Below are 21,075 nucleotides of genomic sequence, written 5' to 3' on the forward strand. Positions count from 1 at the left end.
TGTACCAGGGGGAAAGGACCCTATCCGCTATCGATGGGTCCGTGCAGGGCTGCGCACGGTTGATCAATGCTGGCAGGATGGCGCTTTGCTTCCCTTTGATCAGCTACAAGATGAATATGGGCTTTTGCCCTCTGATGTGTTACCATATACGCAGTTAAGCACTTTTTTGCATCAACGGGCATATTGGGATTTGATATTGGGGGAAACCAAATTGGAGGTGGCTTTGTGGAGAGGGATTGGACGGGGCGGGATTTCTCACCTGTATCAGGCTTTACTCCTACGGGAAGCTCCAGAGGATATTTATCGGAGTGCAAGGGAGAAGGAAGTAGGGAGAGTCTTGAATGACAAGGAGTAGGGTAGATATTATTGAAGCCTTTTTTCTTTACCTATCATTTCCTCTCTTTTTGAAAACAGGTATAAACTATATTATCGCTGGTATTTGACACCTGTGAAACTATTTCCCTTGGGTTGCTCTTTCTGATCAATGTTGGAGGGGGTGAGGACAGGTGAGCTCCTTCCGGCATATTTGGTGGACCTGCCCCAAGGTTAAGGAATATTGGAATATGCAGTTGCTGGTCCAAATTATGGGGACAAATAGCAAAAGAAATCCAACAAGGTCTGCAGTGCAGAAACGGCAAGCGAAAAGCAAAAAGAAAACTGCAGACTAATATGTACAAGATGCAGGCTACGTTTATTGTACCAAATATTTAATGCAGTTAATGATACCACTTTGGTCTCTTGGTTTGTAATAAGGTGGTATCATTAACTGCATTAAATATTTGGTACAATAAACATAGCCTGCGTCCAAATTATGGGGAAACATGTCCCGGTCTTAATGGAATGCAGTCTGCTTAATGTGCCTATTCCATTATGTTCTCAGTTGTCTTTTTGCTTAAAAATCTAATAAACAATTTTGGTAAAAAAAAGAAATATATAAAAAAAAAAGTGAAGAAAATAAACCATTTCTATTTGTATATTTATTTAGTTCGATTTATATCCCCATCCTCCCCGAGGAGCTCAGAATGGGTTACATGGTAACACACATAACAGTTAACAACAAGGAACAGAAGACTAAGGCAATAGGGTACAGTGAGATGAGTCTAGTTCAATTTTTCTGGATTAGCAGACATGGTAGTCTTGCAGTAGAGGTGGTAGGGCAAAGATTGTGCTAAACACTGTGTCTGAATTCAATAAAGCAAGAGACAGGCATGTGGATCTCTTAGGGAGAAGAGGAGATGGGTGATGCTGTGGATGGGCAGACTGGATGAGCCATTTGGTCTTATCTGCTGTCATGTTTCTATGTGTCTATGTTTTTTACAGGATCTTGCCGGATAGCTGAACCTGATCCGCCAGGGTTGGAAACAGGATACTGGGCTTGATGGATACTTATGTTCTTATTCTATAAGAAAGAATCAGCACTAGGCGAGTCTTATAAAGTACAAACATACTCTTGAATGAGCATCCTTAGACATCCATTTAGCATCCTAGATGACCTAATTAAAGTTATCCTCCCTTTCATAGGGCTCCTTCTGAAAGATCCAGCTTTTAAGAATGATGCTGTTAGAGAAGGCAGCAACTTTAGACTGAATGCAGAGGAACTCCCCTTTGCCATGCACTTCAAACATTTGGTTGTCAAAAACAATGGCATTCAGCCACAGAATCTCCTTCTCTGTCTTGTGAAGCCCAATCCATATTTGGGTTGTTATAAAGTTCATTTCCTTCTGGTTGTTTATCAAAAGCAAACAAGTGTAATAAGAGAAACAGAAGTTTCTGCTTGTTTCCCAATCAGCTTCAGTCTCGGAGAAGAAGTAACACTGTCTCTGGTAATACATCCAGTCTTCAGGACATGGCTCAGCAAGGGAATATAGTGGGGACCTCCTGCTCTGCTGAAGAACTGCCATCACAATTAACAACATAATGAGGACACATATCACAGAAATGAGAATATCCAGTCTCAGTAAGAATGGCCATGGATCTTCAAAGTTGCGTTCTCTCCGGAAGATGCAGTTCAGCAAGGTCTTGGTGGCAGGGAGGAGCTTCTTCCTCAGCCCCGGGTTGGGACAGCCTCTAGCAGGTTCGGTTCGGCAGGAAAGCTCCGGGTCCCAGGAGTCCAAGTTCAGAGCAGTCCTGGGACCCGGCACCTCTCGACTGGACTTCACCATCCCAGCGGCTTCCCCTCACTGGAAGAGACATCGCTGGCCCCCGTTACTCACAACCAGTCTGATGATACCCCTGGTGAAATTCTGCACAAAAGTGTTGAAAATCCTGTGCAAAATTCTGCAACATTTATTTATAGAGTTATCTATAGAATTTCCTCATCCTAAGGCCTGAAATTCCTTCCTGCCTTTTCCTTTCTCAGGCTATAGGTCCCTCAGTTCCCTTTCACGACAACTGCAAGTTCTATTGCCCTCTAAATCTCACCCTTCTCACTTGCAATCTGAATCTCCTCCTTGGCCCCCATAGTCTGGCATCTCTCAACTTCTAATGGCCTCCTCCCCTTTCTAGTCTAGTTCACTCCTCTCCTTCACTCTATACCATTTCACCCAACCCCACTTGTAGGTCCAGCATCCATATTCTCTCACCTCATTCCACCAACCCACCAGCACCTCTCACCCTGAATCCCTACCCAGGTACCCATGGTCTGGCATCTCTCTCTCCCTCTCACCACTGATTAAGCATCCCTACCTACTTTCCAACACTACTTTCTGGTCTGGGTCACTTTCTCTCTCCCCCATCCCTCCAGCATCCATGTCTACTTACCTCCTCCTCCCCCCCACCCCCGAGTCTGGCCTCTCTCATTCTCTCCGAACGACCTCCCCCTCACAAGTGGATCCAGCATCTCCTCTACCCACAGGCTCTTCCAAAGCAGCAGAAGTGGCTGGCCAGCAGAGGCAGCGCAATGAACAGGCTACTTGCAGCCAGCCCTGGAAGGGCCTTTTCTGAGTTGCATCATCCATCTACAGAAAGTGACACCACAAACAGACAATGCAGCAGAGGAAAGGCCTCAGGTGAAGAAAAGGGAAGAAACAATTCAGGTAACTTCTTTTGAAATACAGTCTAAACACTGAAGAAAATCTGTCAAATCCAAACTCAGACCCTACGTTTTCTACACTTTTTAATATTTGTATGCTTGACCCGAACAGAGACTGACAACTTAAAATGATTTTTTTTTCCTCATGCTAAAGATTAGGGTTACCAGACGTCCAGATTTCCCTGGACATGTACTCCTTTTGAGGACATGTCCAGGGGTCCGGATGGCTTTTCAAAACCTAGAACTTTGTCCGGGTTTTGAAAAGCTTTCCTCCACATCGTGTCGGGCAGGAGGACATCTGCACATGCGGAGATGTCCTGCCTGACGAGAGCAGGCAGTGGGGGCCTGGGCAGGATTGGGAGTGGGACTGGGGTGTGATGGGGGGAACTGGGTAGGCCTGGGGTGCAGGTCTAGGGGTCTGGATTTTCCAAACGGAAATATAGACAGCAGATGTAAATTCTCAAAATTGACACAATTCAATCACTAACCCCCTCTTCTATGAAACCACGCTAGCAGTTTTTAGCTCAGAGGAACCATGCTGAATGGCCCGCACCACTCCCAATGCTCATAGAGTTCCTATAAGCGTTGGGAGCAGCATGGCTCCCCGCGCTAGAAACTGCTAACGCAGTTTCGTAGAAGAGGGAGTAAATTGAAAATAAAATAATTTCCCCTACCTTTATTGTCTGGTGATTTTGGTTTTCAAACCTTTTTTCACAGTCTCTGGCTGCACTTCCTTCTGTCTGTGCTCTTAACTGTGTTTATTTGCTGTTTTTCTCTCTTTCACTTTCTGCCATACATCCTTCTCTCTGACGTCGCAACATCAGAGGGAATACTTCCGGATGAGGCGCAGGACGCGTGAGGAGCCGCCACCTGTGGCTTTGTGCACACTGCAGAAATGAGGAGGATGGAGCCGGCTAGAAGATAAAACCCCTGGGGTCGACAATGAAAACACTGCATCGCACCACAGGCCACATAAAATGGCTAAGTGGGCAGGATTCAGCCCATGGGCCTTGTGTTTGATACCTGTACTTGTACCTGTCACAGCCTGTACTCACAGACCATGTGTTGGGGAAATGGTGCTGCAGCCTGCTTCAGTTCCCTGAAAGAGTAGTTGGATCTGGAGGGATTTTCTGCCTCAAGCCCCTGGTAAGCTGTCACACTGAGATTTTTGTGCTGCCAGTCGGTCCTTAGCCAGACTAAGCTTCCACCCCCGGATCACAATGAATACTAAAGAATGAGGGGAGGGGGGGGGTGCGCCAAACCGCAGCAGGCACAGTAAGCACCCTGAGGAACATTATTGATGCCTACAGCCTGCGCTCAAACTCTTGACTGAGTCAAGGAAGTGAACAAATGCTGAGGGTCCAAAACCCTGAGCTACATAAATCTTCAGCAGGCAGGCTGTACAGGTCCCCAAAGGATTCACCTGCCAGCTGCAGAGTAAAGTCTGCTCCTCTCCAAGCAGGCACAATAGTTGCTTGAGCTACGTAAAAACAGCAAATGACCAAAAAAAAAATTAAAATCACCACAAAATAATAAAGAAATAGAAGGAGCAGATCATCAAACCACCTTCATGCTAATTTGCAAGAACTGAATGGGCCAGCAGAGAATGGAGAGGAGGAGGACAATCTGAAAAGCTGTGATTGACATCTTCTGCAAAATGCTTGCAAGCAGGCATGGACCAGTGGCATACCAAGTGGGGGGGGGGAGGGGGTCCTCCCTGGGTGCACGCCTTAGGGGAGGTGCACAGCCGGCCATGGCAGGGTCGTCCTGCCCTACTGTGCAACCGGACCTGCACATCAGCGCGGCTGCCGGTGGACTCCCTCTTACGTACTTGCTCTGGAGCAGAAGAAAGTTACGTCGGAGGGGGAGGACTCGACAGACGCAGTCATTGCGGGACCTTGCCGCAACTCCCTGCGTCTGCCGGGTCCACCCCCTCCAACATAACTTACTTCTTCTGGAGCAAAGCCTGCAGACGAGTCATCGCGGGACCTTCCAGCATGCGGCTGCCGACTCTGCTCCAGAGCAAGTGCCTCGGAGTGGGGTGGACCGGCAGCTACAGTCATCACGGGAAAGGAGCAGGACTGCTGGAATGGAAGAGTGGTGGAGGGATAGAAAGGGGGCAGGGTGGTATGGAAGGGTGGTGCTGATGGAATTGATGTATAGAGAAAGGGGAGAGAGACATAAGGGGGAAGGATACTGGAGGGAATTGGATTGGAGGGAAAGAAAGGGGTAGATGCTGATTGAAGAGGGGTGGATGGAGAGAGAAAGGGCAGACATTGGATAGTAGTGGGGAGGATAGAGGGGAGCCTATGTGGGATGGAAGTGCGGATGGGAGAGATAAGGGAGCAAATGTAGGAAGGAAATGGGAGGAGAGAACGAGGGGAGAGATGATGGAAGTGGACAGAGAGAGGAGAAGGTACTAGATGGAAGGGGTAGAGAAAGAGGGCACATGATGGAAGGAGGGGACAAATAAAAGGAGGGCACATGATGGGGGGAAAAGGATTGAGTTAGGAAAACACTGGAGAGGGTGAGGGAAAGAGGTGGTAGACAGTAAAAAAGGAAATTGATGAGAGGGTAGTAAGAATGTAATCTAGACCAGTGTTTTTCAACCGCTGTTCCGCGGCACACTAGTGTGCCGCGAGATGTTGCCTGGTGTGCCGCAGGGCCGCCGGGCCCGGAGCTGACAGGGGGCCCGAGGCAGGGGCGCCAGTAGCTCGCCAAGGCAAAGTGAGTCGATCACCCAGGACTCACTTTGTCTTGGCGATCTAATCTATCGAGCCGATCAGTCTTCTTCTCCCCGACGTCAATTCTGCAGTCGGAGAGGAAGTTCGGGCCAGCCAATCGCTGCCTGGCTGGGCGGAACTTCCTCTCCGATTGCAGAATTGACGTCGGGGAGAGGAAGACTGATCGGCCCGAAGCAGGGAGAGCATGCGTCGGCGTCGACTTTGGGGCCTGTTATCCATTGGTGGGTCCTGTTCCCCGATGGCAGCGGCAGTGGCAGTGGCTTGGGGAACGGCAGGGAGAAAGAAAGAAAGGGGGCAGGCAGGGAAACAGAAGGAAAGAAGAGAAACAGAAAAAAAGAAAGAAAGGTCAGGGAGAGAGGAAGAAAAAGTTGGGGGAGGGAATGAGGTGTGGAGGAGAGAAAGCATACAGGCTGATAGAAGGGAAGAAAGATTGGATGCACAGTCAGAAGAAGAAAGTGCAACCAGAAATCACCAGACAAGGTAGGAAAAATGATTTTATTTTAAATTTAGCAAAGTGGAGGCAGTATTACCACAGTTTTCAAAGGAATTTGCCCAAATAACTTAATAGTTAACTGGGTAAATTCCCAGAGATGAAACTTCCCTTCACTTACTATGCACAGTTCTGAATTTATATCTGCTGTCTATATTTTACAATATGGTCACCTTTTACTAAACCGCAATAGTGTTTTTTAGCGCAGGGAGCCTATGAGCGTCAAGAGCAGCGCTGGACATTCAGCGCAGCTCCCTGCGCTAAAAACTGCTATTGTGGTTTAATAAAAAGGATGGAGGGTATATTTGTCTATTTTTGTATGCTATAAAAACCAAATACAGAGAGAGACTGAGAGCTGTTGACGAAGAGCTACGTGTGTGTCTTTCTTCGATTCCAGCCAGAATATCAGCTTTGTGTTCAGCCAAACAGGCCCAGGTTTCGCACTGAATAAAGTATTTTATAATTTTTATTTCGTAATAAAGTAATTATAAAATACTTTCTTTGTGTTTATTTGATTCCTATTCAAGAGAATTACTTTATATATAATCAATATAGGCAGAGAGTTAAATTTTTTAACATTTTCTAATGGTGGTGTGCCTCGTGATTTTTTTCATGAAACAAGTGTGCCTTTGCCCCAAAAAGGTTGAAAAACACTGATCTAGACGGATGCAGAAAATAAATTGAAGAGGAAAATGAGGGAAAAAAGGGAAAGGGATTGTAGAGGAGAGGTGTGGGAGAAGGAAAGAGAGGAGATAGAGATGCCAGACCAATGGGGGTGAAAGGAGAGATGGAAGGGGGAGGCATACAGTTTCTGGAAGGGGCATATAGAAGGAGAGAAGATGCCATATAGGGGCAGAGAGACGGCAGTCAGTGGATGGAAGGAAGAGAGTAACAAGAAGATGAGGAAAGCAGAAACCAGAAAAGACAAAGGTAGAAAAAAAATTTCTATTTATTGATTGATTTAGGAGACATGTGTCACTGTTTCTGTGGTGTTGCATTGTATGCAACCAGCTTCTTGCTGGTTCAGTTTAACCTTTGTCTATGTATTTCTATTTCATCCCCCCTTTTACCAGCAGTGGTGGTAGCAGCTCTGATGCTCAGAATTCTATGAGTGTCAGAGCTGTTACCACCGTGACTAAAATCCACACTACAGTTTTGTAAAAGAGGGAGGGGTTAGTTTGCGATTACATATTCCATACTAGGCAAAGGTGTTTTCTGTGTGTTCGAAAGACATGGTTTTTTGTTAGGACTGACTGCAGGATTGATCTGTACTAGTCTGGCTTGTTTAGTTTTACAATGGGTGTATTGATGTTGTACTGCTCACTGCAGTATGTAAGATGCTGCCTTTTCCTAGGTACTCATGTGTGATGTGTGGATTGTTACTAAAAATCATGTTTTTCATAAAGATGGGGGGGGTCAAAAAATGATGGGCCCCGGGTGTCACATATGCTAGGTACGCCACTGACATGGACAACCCTCTCATTCAGCATACCATCCCTACAGTACTGGAATATTGTTTTATGATTTTCAAATAAATGGCTTCAATATTTGAGACTGGTCGGCATATAACTTTTAGTTACTTCCCAAATGGTTTAGGTTTATTTGAAAAGGAAATGTTAACATTTTTTCAGCTGCTTCTATTTCCCTCACTTCCACCACAGCACCCCAAATATAAACCACTGGCACCAATCTCATAAATTATTCTTCTTGCTCTTTTCTTTTGGAAATTCATATTCAAGTTAATGATTCAGGCCTGCCTGGACACAAAGCCTGTAATACAAGGCCTCATCCACCAAACAAACTCCAGAGCTAGAGCGCTAGACTTCTGATGCATGATTGACTCTCTGAGATACAGAAAGGAAAACTTCATGCTATTTTCTCTTAAAGAGAATGTTGAGAGTTATTTTTATTTCTATGTTCAGAAGATTACAAAACATGCCTGCCAGATTTTGGTTGGTTATTTTGACAGGCAGAGTAATAAACTACATTTGTGGCCATAGTGGTAATTTATGCTGCTTAACATGTTCTCATCAGAATTTTTTACATCCTTTCTTGCAAGTCCTCCCTCTTTTAAAACTTATTGTTACCAAGCATTCCCATCTTCAGTTATGCTTATTACACTTCTCCCTCCGTATCTGCGGTTTCAGTAGCTACGGATTCGGTTATTCGCAATTTTTTTTGTCTAAGTTTTCCGCTATTTTTCTTCTATTTTTAGGCTGTCCATCATCAAAATGGCTGCCGTGAGTTCCCATTATAGTCTCAAGACTACAATGGGAACTCACGGCAGCCATTTTGATGACGGCTCTGCATGAGGCAGGAGCATAGGAAGATTGCTTCTGCCTCGCGATCACCAGGTAAGATTTGGGGACGCAGGTGGGTCAGAGCCGGCCGAAAAACTTATTCGCAATTTTTTGCAATTCGCGGGCCGGCTCTGCACCTAACCCCCACGAATATGGAGGGAGATCTATAGTTTCACCCACATTTATCACTAACAACAGAGCAAATATTTGTAACAGCTTGTAGGTGATGAATTAAAATGCAGTTAAGCTTAACTGTAAATGACCAGTGGAAGTAACTTAAGAGCAGTATTTGCTTCTCCCGCCCTCTGTCTGAACCACTCAGCATGACATTTTCACAGCACTTTCAGCTTTTAAAGAGTCTAGGTGATAAAGCATAGGCCAGATATCTAAACCAACTCTATTAGACAAAAGCACAGACCATGATCCAGTAGTCAAGGACCCACAAGCCAAAATTAGGAATTCTGACCCACCAGATCCAAGGCCTAGATTTACTAATTTGCATTAACATGCAATTAATATTTATTGCTATAGTCCTCCTTGAACAGCCCTGGAGGCCAGATTAATTTGACATATATGGTAAATGCTTAAATAAATGGTGTTAATACATCAAGATGCATTAATACATATAGGCTTAACTTTCAAATTTGGTGAGGATCCCAGTCATAGCTGCCATCTGGCCAAAAGCTTTGCTTCTCCCTGAAGCAGTTTCTCATGTTAGTTCTTCTAAATTCTTTTTTTTTGTTTGTTTGAAACAAGCTGTATGTTTTATTAATCATACATGACAGTGTATATGGATATTTTATAATGTAATATTTCAGGCTTGTTTTAAGGGATCAAGTTTTAATATTTTATGTTTATTTTCTTGCTTGTCAAAAGTATTTTAATTTTGTATTGTTTTATAGCTATTGTGTTACACTGTAAGCTGCTTTGGCTAGAAAAGTGATTTATAATTATTTTGAATAAATAAAATCAATTAACATGAGTGTTGGTAATTATAAAATCCAGAGGAATCATATGAGATTTTTAGTGACACTGAACTTCACTTTGGTCATTCACTGTACTGTAAAGTATAAGGGCTCCTTTTACAAAGGTGCGCTAGGGCCTTAACGTGCGGAATAGCGCGTGCTAAAATGCCGCGTGCGCTAGCCACTATCGCCTCCTTTTGAGCAGGCAGTAGATTTTTGGCTAGCGCGCGCTATAGCGCACACTAATCCGGTGTGTGCGGTAAAACCTGTAGCTTACCTTCGTAAAAGGAGCCCTAAGTTTTATCCTGTCCGCAGCAGATTTGGGAAATTTCATTACTTATCAGATTCAGGAGCAACTTAGGCTCAGTGGCAACTACCCCCAGGAGCAGGAACACGCTTGTAGTGTATGGCTAAAGCTATGGAGGCATCACTGATCTAGAGATCAGCAACTACTGTCTTAAAGGGCCTATAAAATCAGTGGGAAGAGCATGCAGAAAATGGCTCATGAAATTCTTCCCAAACCTGTGCGTATTTGTGTGAGCGTGTTTTGAGGCCGTAGTTTTTTGGGGTTGGTAAAGCAATTACAGGAGCGGTGTAGCTGTTGAGCTGATGCGGAGAAAGTTCCTGGTTTGCAGTTTTCACAATTGTAATGTAATGTAATTTATTTCTTATATACCGCTACATCCGTTAGGTTCTAAGCGGTTTACAGAAAATATACATTAAGATTAGAAATAAGAAAGGTACTTGAAAAATTCCCTTACTGTCCCGAAGGCTCACAATCTAACTAAAGTACCTGGAGGGTAATAGAGAAGTGAAAAGTAGAGTTAGAGGAAAAATAAAAATAAAATAAACATTTTAACAAGACAGCATTGATCTAAATACTTTGGGAGGTAGAAGAGAGGAGAGAAAGGAATAGAAGCAGAAGGGGGAGCCGTTGAACAGTAGAATTCTGGAGAAATTTAAATGATAGAAATAGAACAAAACAAAGACAAAAGGCAAAACAATAGATAAGATTAAAGATAAATCATAAGCTGGAAAGAAAAATAAAATAAAACTTTGTCTTCAATCCACGGTTTCAGCGTCAGTGATGAAGTGGAGCAAGTAAGTTTAGGAGGAGCGATTGACGTTTCCAGAAAGGGCCAAGATGCAATGTATAATGAATTAGAAGAAAATGTGAACAAACTGAAGCTGAGAACAATCTAAAGCCCCTGATGCCGCCAAAATGCGAAACAGAGCTGTGTTGGGCGTAACTGCTCAGTTTATTGGAAGAGAGTGGTATATGAAGAAGAGCTAACTCCGGAAGAACAAGACCTACAAAGTGAAAGTTGGCACAGTATTGAAAACCTTTTATGAAATTTATATGAACACCGTTTCACTTAGTGAATGAACTTTTAGTTGGAACTTCTAGGGTAGATTGGGAAGGTTTCAGATGTATTTAGTTAATATGTATGTATGAATTGCCTTTATGGGTTTAAAAAAAAGTATGATGGAATAAACTTATGAGTAAATTATTTGTATAATAAATGAGTATTTATATAATTAATGGGTAAAAATATAGCTCTTTTTGTTTATGGAGTTATCGTCTAATTTATGAGAGCTATTGAACAGATATTATAAATCCCGTTGTTTTTTGTATATTGGTAAGCCAATGAATATGCATAAGATCTATTTTCAAGCACTGCTTTCATTGTATGCTAATAGATCTCATGCATATTCATTGGGGAAATCCTGAAAACCCGACTGGATTGCGGCCCTCGAGGAGGGACTTTGACACCCCTGCTCTAGGGTAAGTCCTGAGTTAAGTACTTACTCTCGTATTAAGTATCAAGTACATTAAATTTGCACTTAACATGGGACTTTTTTTTGTATGCTAAGTGCAAATTTGATGCAACACTTTATAGGACATGGTATCATTAGCACATGGTACCTGCAAGAAATTAACACTGGAACTCTTACACTTCTCCTATTTAGGAAACGCTAAGTGCTCCCACTTTAACCCTGTTTTATCCAGTTAGTATCTAGATCAGGGGTCTCAAAGCCCCTCCTTGAGGGCCACAATGCAGTCGGGTTTTCAGGATTTCCCCAATGAATATGCATGAGATCTATGGGCATGCACTGCTTTCAATGCATATTCATTGGGAAAATCCTGAAAACTCGACTGGATTATAGCTCTCAAGGAGGGACTTTGAGATCCCTGATCTAGATAATGACATGATTGCCTGACATGATGCTTGCTGTGTTGCCCAAATCTGAATAATTGATGCTGGATTATTTTAAAGGAGAATTTTTATTTGTTTTATTGTATGTTTGTTATTGGTTCTTGTGTATGTTTCTTGGAATCTGCCTAGAATGGTAGATAGTGAGGAATTGAAAATGTTTAAATAAATAAATTCATTATTTAAATGTGAGAACTCTTTGCCCATGACATGCCCCCTCCCTACCAAAAATAAACAATAATAATAATAAAAAAAATTAATTAATTAAAAAATAAAATATATATATATATATATATAAGGCAACAAACAGGATACTACATAATAAAGCATTTTGCAGTATATTGCATGTTAACACATCATGCACTAACCGCACATAAAGGGCTTAACACCCTTTAGATTGTGAGCACACATCGACAGGAACAATGCCTCTGGTACCTAAACAGAAAACTCACCTTGGAAAACAGTATTACCGTATTTTCACGCATATAACGCGCGCGTTATACGCGTTTTTACCTACCGCGCATACCCCTCGCGCGTTATACGCGTGAGCGTGGTATACAAAAATTTTTTTACATAGTTCCCACCCCGCCCGACGCCCGATTCACCCCCCCAGCAGGACCGCTCGCACCCCCACCCCGAACGACCGCTCGCACGCGCTCCCACCCGCACCCGCATCCACGATCGGAGCAAGAGGGAGCCCAAGCCCTCTTGCCCGGCCGACTCCCCAACTCCCCGACAATATCGGGCCAGGAGGGAGCCCAAACCCTCCTGGCCACGGCTACCCCCTACCCCCACCCCGCACTACATTACGGGCAGGAGGGATCCCAGGCCCTCCTGCCCTCGACGCAAACCCCCCTCCCTTCAATGACCGCCCCCCCAAGAACCTCCGACCGCCCCCCCAGCCGACCCGCGACCCCCCTGGCCGACCCCCACGACACCCCCACCCGCCTTCCCCGTACCTTTGTGTAGTTGGGACAGACGGGAGCCAAACCCGCCTGTCCGGCAGGCAGCCAACGACGGAATGAGGCCGGATTGGCCCATCCGTCCCAAAGCTCCGCCTACTGGTGGGGCCTAAGGCGCGTGGGCCAATCAGAATAGGCCCTGGAGCCTTAGGTCCCACCTGGGGGCGCGGCCTGAAGCACATGGGCCCAACCCGACCATGTGCCTCAGGCCGCGCCCCCAGGTGGGACCTAAGGCTCCAGGGCCTATTCTGATTGGCCCACGCGCCTTAGGCCCCACCAGTAGGCGGAGCTTTGGGACGGATGGGCCAATCCGGCCTCATTCCGTCGTTGGCTGCCTGCCGGACAGGCGGGTTTGGCTCCCGTCTGTCCCAACTACACAAAGGTACGGGGAAGGCGGGTAGGGGTGTCGTGGGGGTCGGCCAGGGGGGTCGCGGGTCTTTATAGTGCTCATGCCTAACTCATTGTCTTTATAGTGCTCATGCCTAACTCAGGGTTACCCGTGTGTCCATTTTTGCGTGCGTGTGTGTACACGCGCCGGAATGAGATATTGTCATCACAACAGCCCGATTCAGCCCTTCCCTGCAGCAATCAATACAGATAAGTGATGGCAGTAACTTTCCGTGCCGCTGACACAGCTGAAACCTGAACACAGTAACTCATTTGAGTTCGCTGCACAGTCTCTTCTCGTGGGCTCTTATTAGACTCTCTGCTGTGTCTTCCAGAAGGGAGGATATTTAGTGGGCAAGCCATAAGCTTCTAATAAAAGCATTTATGAGGGGGCGGTCGGAGGTTCTTGGGGGGGGCGGTCGTTGGAGGGAGGGGGGTTTGCGTCGAGGGCAGGAGGGCCTGGGATCCCTCCTGCCCGTAATGTAGTGCGGGGTGGGGGTAGGGGGTCGCCGTGGCCAGGAGGGTTTGGGCTCCATTCTGGCCCTATATTGTCGGGGAGTCGGCGGTCCTTCGGGGTGGGGGTGCGAGTGGTCCTGCCGGGGGGGGGGGCAGGGCAGGGCAGGGCAGGGCAGGGCGGGTAAACGGAGAGTCGGGACAGCGCACGGAGAGTCGGGGAGGGCGAAAGGACAGTCGGGCAGCATGCGCGGTATACCCGTGAGCGCGGTATACAAAAGTTTTTATACATAAAAAAATGGTTTCTGCGCGTTATACCCGTGTGCGCGTTATACACGGGTGCGCGTTATCTGCGTGAAAATACGGTAGTTTAAATGCATAAAATAAATATTCTGAAAAGAATAGTCAGCAGCAAGTTCACTTGATTCTACAAACTATTTCCTTTTCAATTCATTTTAAAGGCTTTAAAAATATTTTCTAAATTATGATAATTTGTTACTAAGGAAATATTTCAGTTGCACAGTTTTTAATGGACAACACTGTGCTTTTCTTTCATTCCATGATTCTGACTGCACTTTAATGAGTATGATGTCACAAATAACCTCATAGATGTTGCACAGATAAATCAAGGATCATGTTCTATACATACAAGCTATGATACTGTTCCAAACATGACTACTCTGAATGGCTCAATGAAATTATAGGTCAGTAATAACTGAAAACTTTCAAAAATACTGAAAGCAAATGATTGAGAATATTATACACTAGTCTTATAGCCCATTACATTAACGGGTGCTAGAATATATGTGTGTGTGTCTCTCTTTATTTCTTTCTCTCTCTCTCCTTAGCCGTTTTTTTTTTTCTTTCTGCCTTTCTTTTTCCTTGGCTGTCCACCACCACCCCTTGCCTGTTCCCCCTGTCCATTCTCCCTTCCTTTTACCTCCCCTGTGTCCACCACTACCCCTTCACAGCTCTCCTTATGCAGCAGCAGCCCTTCTCCCTTTGTTTTACCTCCCCCCTGTCCAGCAGCACCTGTTTCCTTCTCCCCCTGTCCAACATTATGCCTCTGTTCCTTTTTCGTCACCCCCCCCTGTCCATCAGCACCTCTTTCCTTCTCCCCCTATCCAGCAATAGGCATCCCTTCCTTTTTCTCCCCCCTCCTCCTTCTTATCCCTATGATACACTTACCTTGCTCTGCCCCTGATCATAGGTTCCCGTTAGCCGCCCAGTTGCACCCATTGGAAAAGTTCCCTCTGCCACATCCCGCACCCCCCCCCCCCCCCGACGCGACTCCCGCTGTCTTTATTTCTGTCTCTGTCCCTGGCCTCCTTTGTCTGTCTGTCTTTCTATGTATCTCCCTGCCCCTGTGTTTTTCTTCTTTTCTTTCTGCCTCCCTTCCTCCCTCTGTCTGTCTGTCCAAAGCAGCATTGCCTCCCCCTCCATTTCCCTCCCCCCACAGCAGTTCCCTGTGCAGCAGCATTAGTGTTTCCTCTACCCCACTTTCCCTTCCCGCGGGCCCAACTACAAACCTGGTGATTCCAGCAGCGTGTGTGCAGCAGTCTCCACACGCTGCTTCGGGTCCTTCTCCTACCCTGATTTGCTCTGCCGCGTCTCTGATGACATCATCAGAGACGCGGCTGAGCAAATCAGGGCAGGAGAAGGGCCCGAATGAGTGTGTGAAGACTGTTACACACGCTAATGGAATCGCCATCGGGTGGGCGGAAAGTTGCTGGGCTCCTCGGTGGGGGCGCTGAGCGACCGCGATCCCTCTCCTCCGATAGCCCGCCCGCTGGAGATCGGCGGCTGGCTGCCCGACTGGTGGAGGCGATCGGCGCCGCAGCTCTGTCCCGGCGGCCTCCGAGCGGCTGCGCTGAGAGGAGAGGAGCCTGCTGCCCGAAGAGGAGGAGCGGCGTTGTCTGAAGAGGCTGAGCTGCGTCATAGACCTCAGCTGGCTGCAGCGGTGGTAAGCCCGATGCGTGAAAACCGCGCATGCGCACTCGTCTTTTCGCGACAGATCAGGGAACACGTTTTTTTAGTGCGCATGCGCGGCATTTTATTATATTAGATGTATTTTTGAAATACTGCAATCTGGGAGCCTAAAGTGAAAACCCTGATCAGCCAAACAAACCAGTGAACAATTTATATAGGTTTTACCTGGAAGTTTTTAGCCACAAAAGACAGCTTAACCAACAGCAGCTAAATAGGGAAACAAGTCCCAGCTCATCTTCATTATACAACTAACTAGTATCATATGCCACTGCCAGATAAGCAAGAAATTTCTATCAGAAGTTCTGCAGCAGTTGTAACTTTCTATCTTGCAACCTATGTTTCTTAATCTCCATGATTGAGGCAGTTTCTGTAATAGAAATTGGTGTGTGTTTCTAACTTCCGGTTTGTAATTCAGTAATGTATCAGCTTGTCCTGGCTATATTGTTGAAACTGTCTGTGATCTCAGCGATGTCAAGAATGATATCCAGACCCAATATTTGGCAAGGTTGCCCCAGCAGTATGAGATCTACTTGCTGATTTCCTGCAAAAGGCCTGGATCTGTAGATTTATTTTTACAGAGGCCCCTTTTGATATCTTGAGATCTCTGTTTTCTGTGTTTGATAGTCCTATGGGTAACTTTTAAGACTGGTGACATTATGATATAACTGTGTAACATCTTGCTCTGAATTACAGACTATACGTACTTTAAACAACTAGCTCCAGTGATTTCAAAGCTGTCAGGTAGAAACTGACAAGGTAAAACATTTATAAGATGAGCTGTGAATGCAAACAGGATGAACAAAACACCTTCAAGGTACCTCAACAATATCCTTTATGTATTAGGATTGCACATACAACTTTTGACCCACACATAGTGGGGTAAATTCTATAAACGGCGTCCCGATTGTAGGCGGCAGTAGGCGTCCTACTGCTGTCTATCAAGCCAATAAGAATGCACGTTTTTTTAAAAAAAATATCCCGAGGAAGGGATATTTATCCTACATTGGAGGCACCTCCTGGAGCTTAGGGAGGCAGACAAGCCCGCCTAAGCTCACCTAAGGCTAGGCATGGGCATGATTTGGCCCAGAAGTAGCCTTAGGCGGACCTACTACTACTACTATTAATTATTTCTATAGTGCTACCAGAAGCATGCAGCGCTGTACAGAGTCACAAGGAGTAAAAAAACAGTCCCCGCTCGAAAGAGCTTACAATCTAAACAAGTAAGACAGACATGGATACTGTGAAGGTGAACGGTTAATCAGCAGGATGGGTTGGAGGGCAGAGGAGTAAGGTTAAGGATTGAAAGCTATATAAAAAAGGTAGGTTTTCAGTCTGCTTTTAAACAAGGTAAGGGGCTTGACAGACAAACTCGGGTAATTTATTCCAGATGGCCGTACGTGTCTCCCTAGGCCAGCGCGAGATGCATACAATGTAGGCCTACATTGTAAGAAGACTGCTGAGCTTATCGCAGCAAGGGATTTTTCCTGCCACGATAAGTTTAGCAGCCACAGCCACCTGTCCCCCCCAATCCCCCCTAACAATCACGGCAAGAAGGATGCCCAATCCCCCCTGCCGGACTGCCCAGCCCAGCACCCTTCCCTCCGGACTGGGCATCCCTCCTGCCTCGAACATTCGGGGGGGAGGGGGGGAGGGGGTTGAGCAGCAGCTAAACTTATCACAGCAGGAAGATCCCTTGCCATGATAAGCTCAGCGGCAACCCAATTCTCTAACCGGCGTCTATAACATGGATTCTGTACAGAATCCGGGCTAGTATGTGCTGAGCAATAATATAGAACACACAGGAACTTTGGACATTTTGTGAAACCCCAAAACAGACTGGTCTAAAAAGCTCAAACTGCTGAATTTCACACTTGCCTGGCCAGTTACTGATCTGCAGAACATTAAGACTCACAGCAAACACACATTAAAAAAAGTAAAACAAATATATTTAGGTTCTGTACGAAAGAGCAGGAAATAGTTACTTCTCTTGTAGCTGACTGCAAAGTTCTAATGGGAGAAAATTTCAATACAGAAAGATTCAAGGTAGCACATCTCAGCTATTGGAAACTTTTTAAACATTACAGTCTAATTGTACCGGATAAGTCCTGGGACTGTGACACCAAGAGAATTTTTCAAATTAAGGGGATCAATAAGTACAAGGGGGCACTCAGAGAAATTGAAAGGGGAGAGGTTTAGAACAAACGCCAGGAAGTTCTTTTTCACACAGAGGGTGGTGGATACATGGAACGCGCTACCAGAGGATGTGATAAACAGGAGCACGCTACAGGGGTTCAAAGAAGCTTTGGATAGGTACTTGGAAGACAAAGGCATTGAGGGGTACAGATAAGAGTAAAGGTAGATTATAGGGATGGGATTAGAGGTAAATTACAAAATTAATCAGGGACCACTGTTCAGGCACTAGGCCTGATGGGCTGCCGCGGGAGCGGACCGCTGAGCAAGATGGACCTCTGGTCTGACTCAGCGGGCGCAACTTCTTATGTTCTTATGAAAAATGAAGGGGTTATGATCAGCTGAGAAAATGCTTAATGCAAGAAAACTATAGTGGTAAAGCAGAAAAACAAGAGAATGTTGGTAGGTGTTAGTGTCAAGTTATTATTTTGTGAATTGAGTGGAGAAACCAATACTAAGGAATGCAGTGAACAGACCAAAAAACTAAGAGAAAAATACAAAAATATCTTCATTGCATTGGGTGCCATAGGCTTGATTAAAAGCCATTTCCAAATACACCTTGATATGTTACTTTTATTTCTCATATACACCATTTTTTTTAGTCAAGTACAAACTCTTGAGTCTGTACCTGTAAGAACAATTTTGAAGCAAACTGAAATAGGACACCCTAATACTTGGAGGTTTCTGTGTGTTCATTTAGTAGTTAACTCTTCACAAGTAATAAACCATTAAAATAAGCAGACTGCATGTATCCATTTTAACATTTTTTTCAAATGTTATTACTTACAGGCAGGTGTGTGAAAACTGCAAAGGTGCTGTGCAGGAAAGCAATGAGATCCAGCAGGTAATCACTGGCACGGCCGTTTGGCTCAGTAGCCATCCAATCATAATCCGCTAACTGCAAAAACTGGTCTATCTTCTGATTCAGGTTTGTGTAGATTTCTTCCTCCGCAGCATGGCGGGCATCCTGCAAAAGATAAAGTAAAACAGGCTTAGAGAAGAAGTACTGCTAACACATATCCTTCTAGCTCACGGCCAGTGCCCAAAAAATAACAATGAGCTCTGTTTCAGATTGCTCCAGCCTCCTTCTCAAAGATCTGTGTCAGACTACAAGATACTGCACTGCAAAGCTCCATTTGATGGGAAAACAAAAGATCTATAAAATTAAATAATTATTTTTTGTTCAACAAAGCTGGTTAATTTTAATTTCCTTTTGTAATAAAACCAAGGGCCACTTGTATGACATCAGAACTAGAACTGGAAATCTAACACAGAATAGATAAGGGTTAACTACAGAAAAAAACAGTAATAGGAGCATTTTCAAAACACTATGGGCTGTCCCTCCGGTTGAACTACCTGAATAAGGTAGGGTGGGCAGGAGGGAGGGGTCATTGGGGGCAAAGGGGGATTTGTTGGGGGGTTGGGCTACAGAAGTAAGGGAGTAGGCATCCCTCCCGCTGCGGGGGGGCATTAGAGTTGGGGGATTGTGTGAGCACGGCGGGAGAGAGTGGGCATCTCTTCCACTGCCAGGAGTGCGTGCCATGAAGTTGTGCGAGAGCAGCAGAAGTGAGTGGGCATCCAGAGATCATGCAAGTGTGGTGGGAGAGAGTGGGCACCTTTTCTGGCCGATCTTCGATTTGGGGGTTTGTTAATTTTATTTTAATTTGTGTGGAAGGGAGGAGGGGTGTCTGAGCTGTGAAACCTTACTTTCCTGTCAACGCTCAGGCACTGATCAGAAAGTAAGGCTACAACAGCTCAGACCTGTTGGCAAATTTTGGCCAAAAATGTAGCACAACGAGGTTAGGGAATCACTCGATTTCATTCTAGTACATTTTATTGGAGACTGCTAAAAAACTTGGAAAAGACCATGGTAAGCCATTTTGATAATCCACCGCTAAAATACATGCAAGCTAAACCAGCTAGAACTGGTTTAACAAGAACATTAAAGGCACATTAAAGTTTTGAGAATCTTCCTCTAGGTGTCATAGTTGAGGACAAGTTGAAACCCTCAGAACAATGTGCGATGGCAGCTAAGAAAGCAAATAAAATGTTAGGAATTATCAAGAAAAGAATGGAAAACAGAGATGGAAATGTTATAATGCCCTTGAATTGCTCTATGGTACGATCACACCTCGAATACTGGGTGCAATTCTGGTCGTCACATCTCAAAAAAGATATAGCGGAATTAGAAAAGGTACAGAGAAGGGCAATGAAAATGATAAAAGGGATGAGATGACTTCCCTATGAGGAAAGGCTAAAACGACTAGGGCTCTTCAGCTTGGAGATGAGAAGGCTCAGGGGTGATATGATGGAGATCTATAAAATACTGAGTGGAGTAGAAAAGGTAGACATGAATCGCTTGTTTACTCTTTCCAAAAATACTAGGACTAGGGGGCATGAGATGAAGCTGTTAAGTAGTAGATTTAAAACAACTGGGGAAAATATTTCTTCACACAATGTGTAATTAAACTCTGGAATTTGTTGTCAGAGAATGTGGTGAAATCAGTTAGCTTAGTGGGGTTTAGAAAAGGTTTGGATAAATTCCTAAAAGGGATGTCCATAGAACGTTATTGAGATGGCTTGGGGAAATCCACTGTTTATTCCTAGGATAAGGAGCATAATATCTCTTTTATTACTTGGGATTTAGCTAGGTACTTCGTACCTGGGTTGGCCACTGTTGGAAACAGGATACTAGGCTTGACGGACCTTCGGTTTGTCCCAGTATGGTAATTCTTATGTTCTTCACAGCCTAAGAACTGGAGCTGAATCAGCTCCAATTTTTGTATGCTTTATGCAAAGCTTTTCACGGGGCTTTAGTTTTTGTTAAGACAGTTAAGTTTTGTTAACTCAGAAAAGCATAAAGGATTCTTACCTTGAAGGTGGTTAAGCCATATAGTTTGGTGGTGTGGACAGTTTCTGGGAGCACATTAGTGATGTTGGTGATGAATTCCTCTAGGAACTTGCAGGAAATCTCTAGGTGGGTTGTATTAATAATTATCTGTACAAGCTGTGAAGAAAACATTTTGCTTTTAATCTGAGGTTATTGGTAAGTTAGACAAATTATGAAGCATTCAGTTTTCATGCTGATAGTACATAGCTTTGCCTTTATCTTCAGAAGTAAGACATTTGGATTTAAAAAAAATTAAGTTTTTAAATCAGTGAAATAAATAATCAAAAAATCACAGTTTTGTTAGCCAAGATGAAGCCATATTCTAATACAGAAATCAAATATAGAGAAAAAAGTGAAGAAATCATTTACGTATGTTGTTAAAAACAAACAAACCCAAAGCACTCTTTTGTTCAAAACATTTAGAATAAAAGCTTATAAATAGGACTTCCTTGAGGTCT

General features: G+C 44.6%; 1 protein-coding gene across 9 annotated transcripts in view; it reads right to left on the bottom strand.

Moving 5' to 3' along the window:
• The window catches only part of EXOC6B (exocyst complex component 6B), a 920,925-nt gene that overhangs the window by 323,508 nt on the left and 576,342 nt on the right, over positions 1 to 21,075 (bottom strand). For all 9 annotated transcript variants that reach the window (XR_004540231.1, XM_033953524.1, XM_033953543.1 and 6 more), the window contains 2 exons: positions 20,600 to 20,734; positions 18,515 to 18,694 (listed from right to left, as the gene is read on the bottom strand). Coding sequence is in view for 8 of the 9 variants with exons in the window: in XM_033953524.1 (XP_033809415.1) it covers positions 18,515 to 18,694; positions 20,600 to 20,734 (315 nt within the window). In the remaining variant the exon portion in view is untranslated. The remainder of the gene's footprint in view (positions 1 to 18,514; positions 18,695 to 20,599; positions 20,735 to 21,075) is intronic.

The sequence above is a fragment of the Geotrypetes seraphini genome, chromosome 1 (assembly GCF_902459505.1).
Source record: "Geotrypetes seraphini chromosome 1, aGeoSer1.1, whole genome shotgun sequence".
Classification (NCBI taxonomy): Eukaryota; Metazoa; Chordata; class Amphibia; order Gymnophiona; family Dermophiidae; genus Geotrypetes; species Geotrypetes seraphini.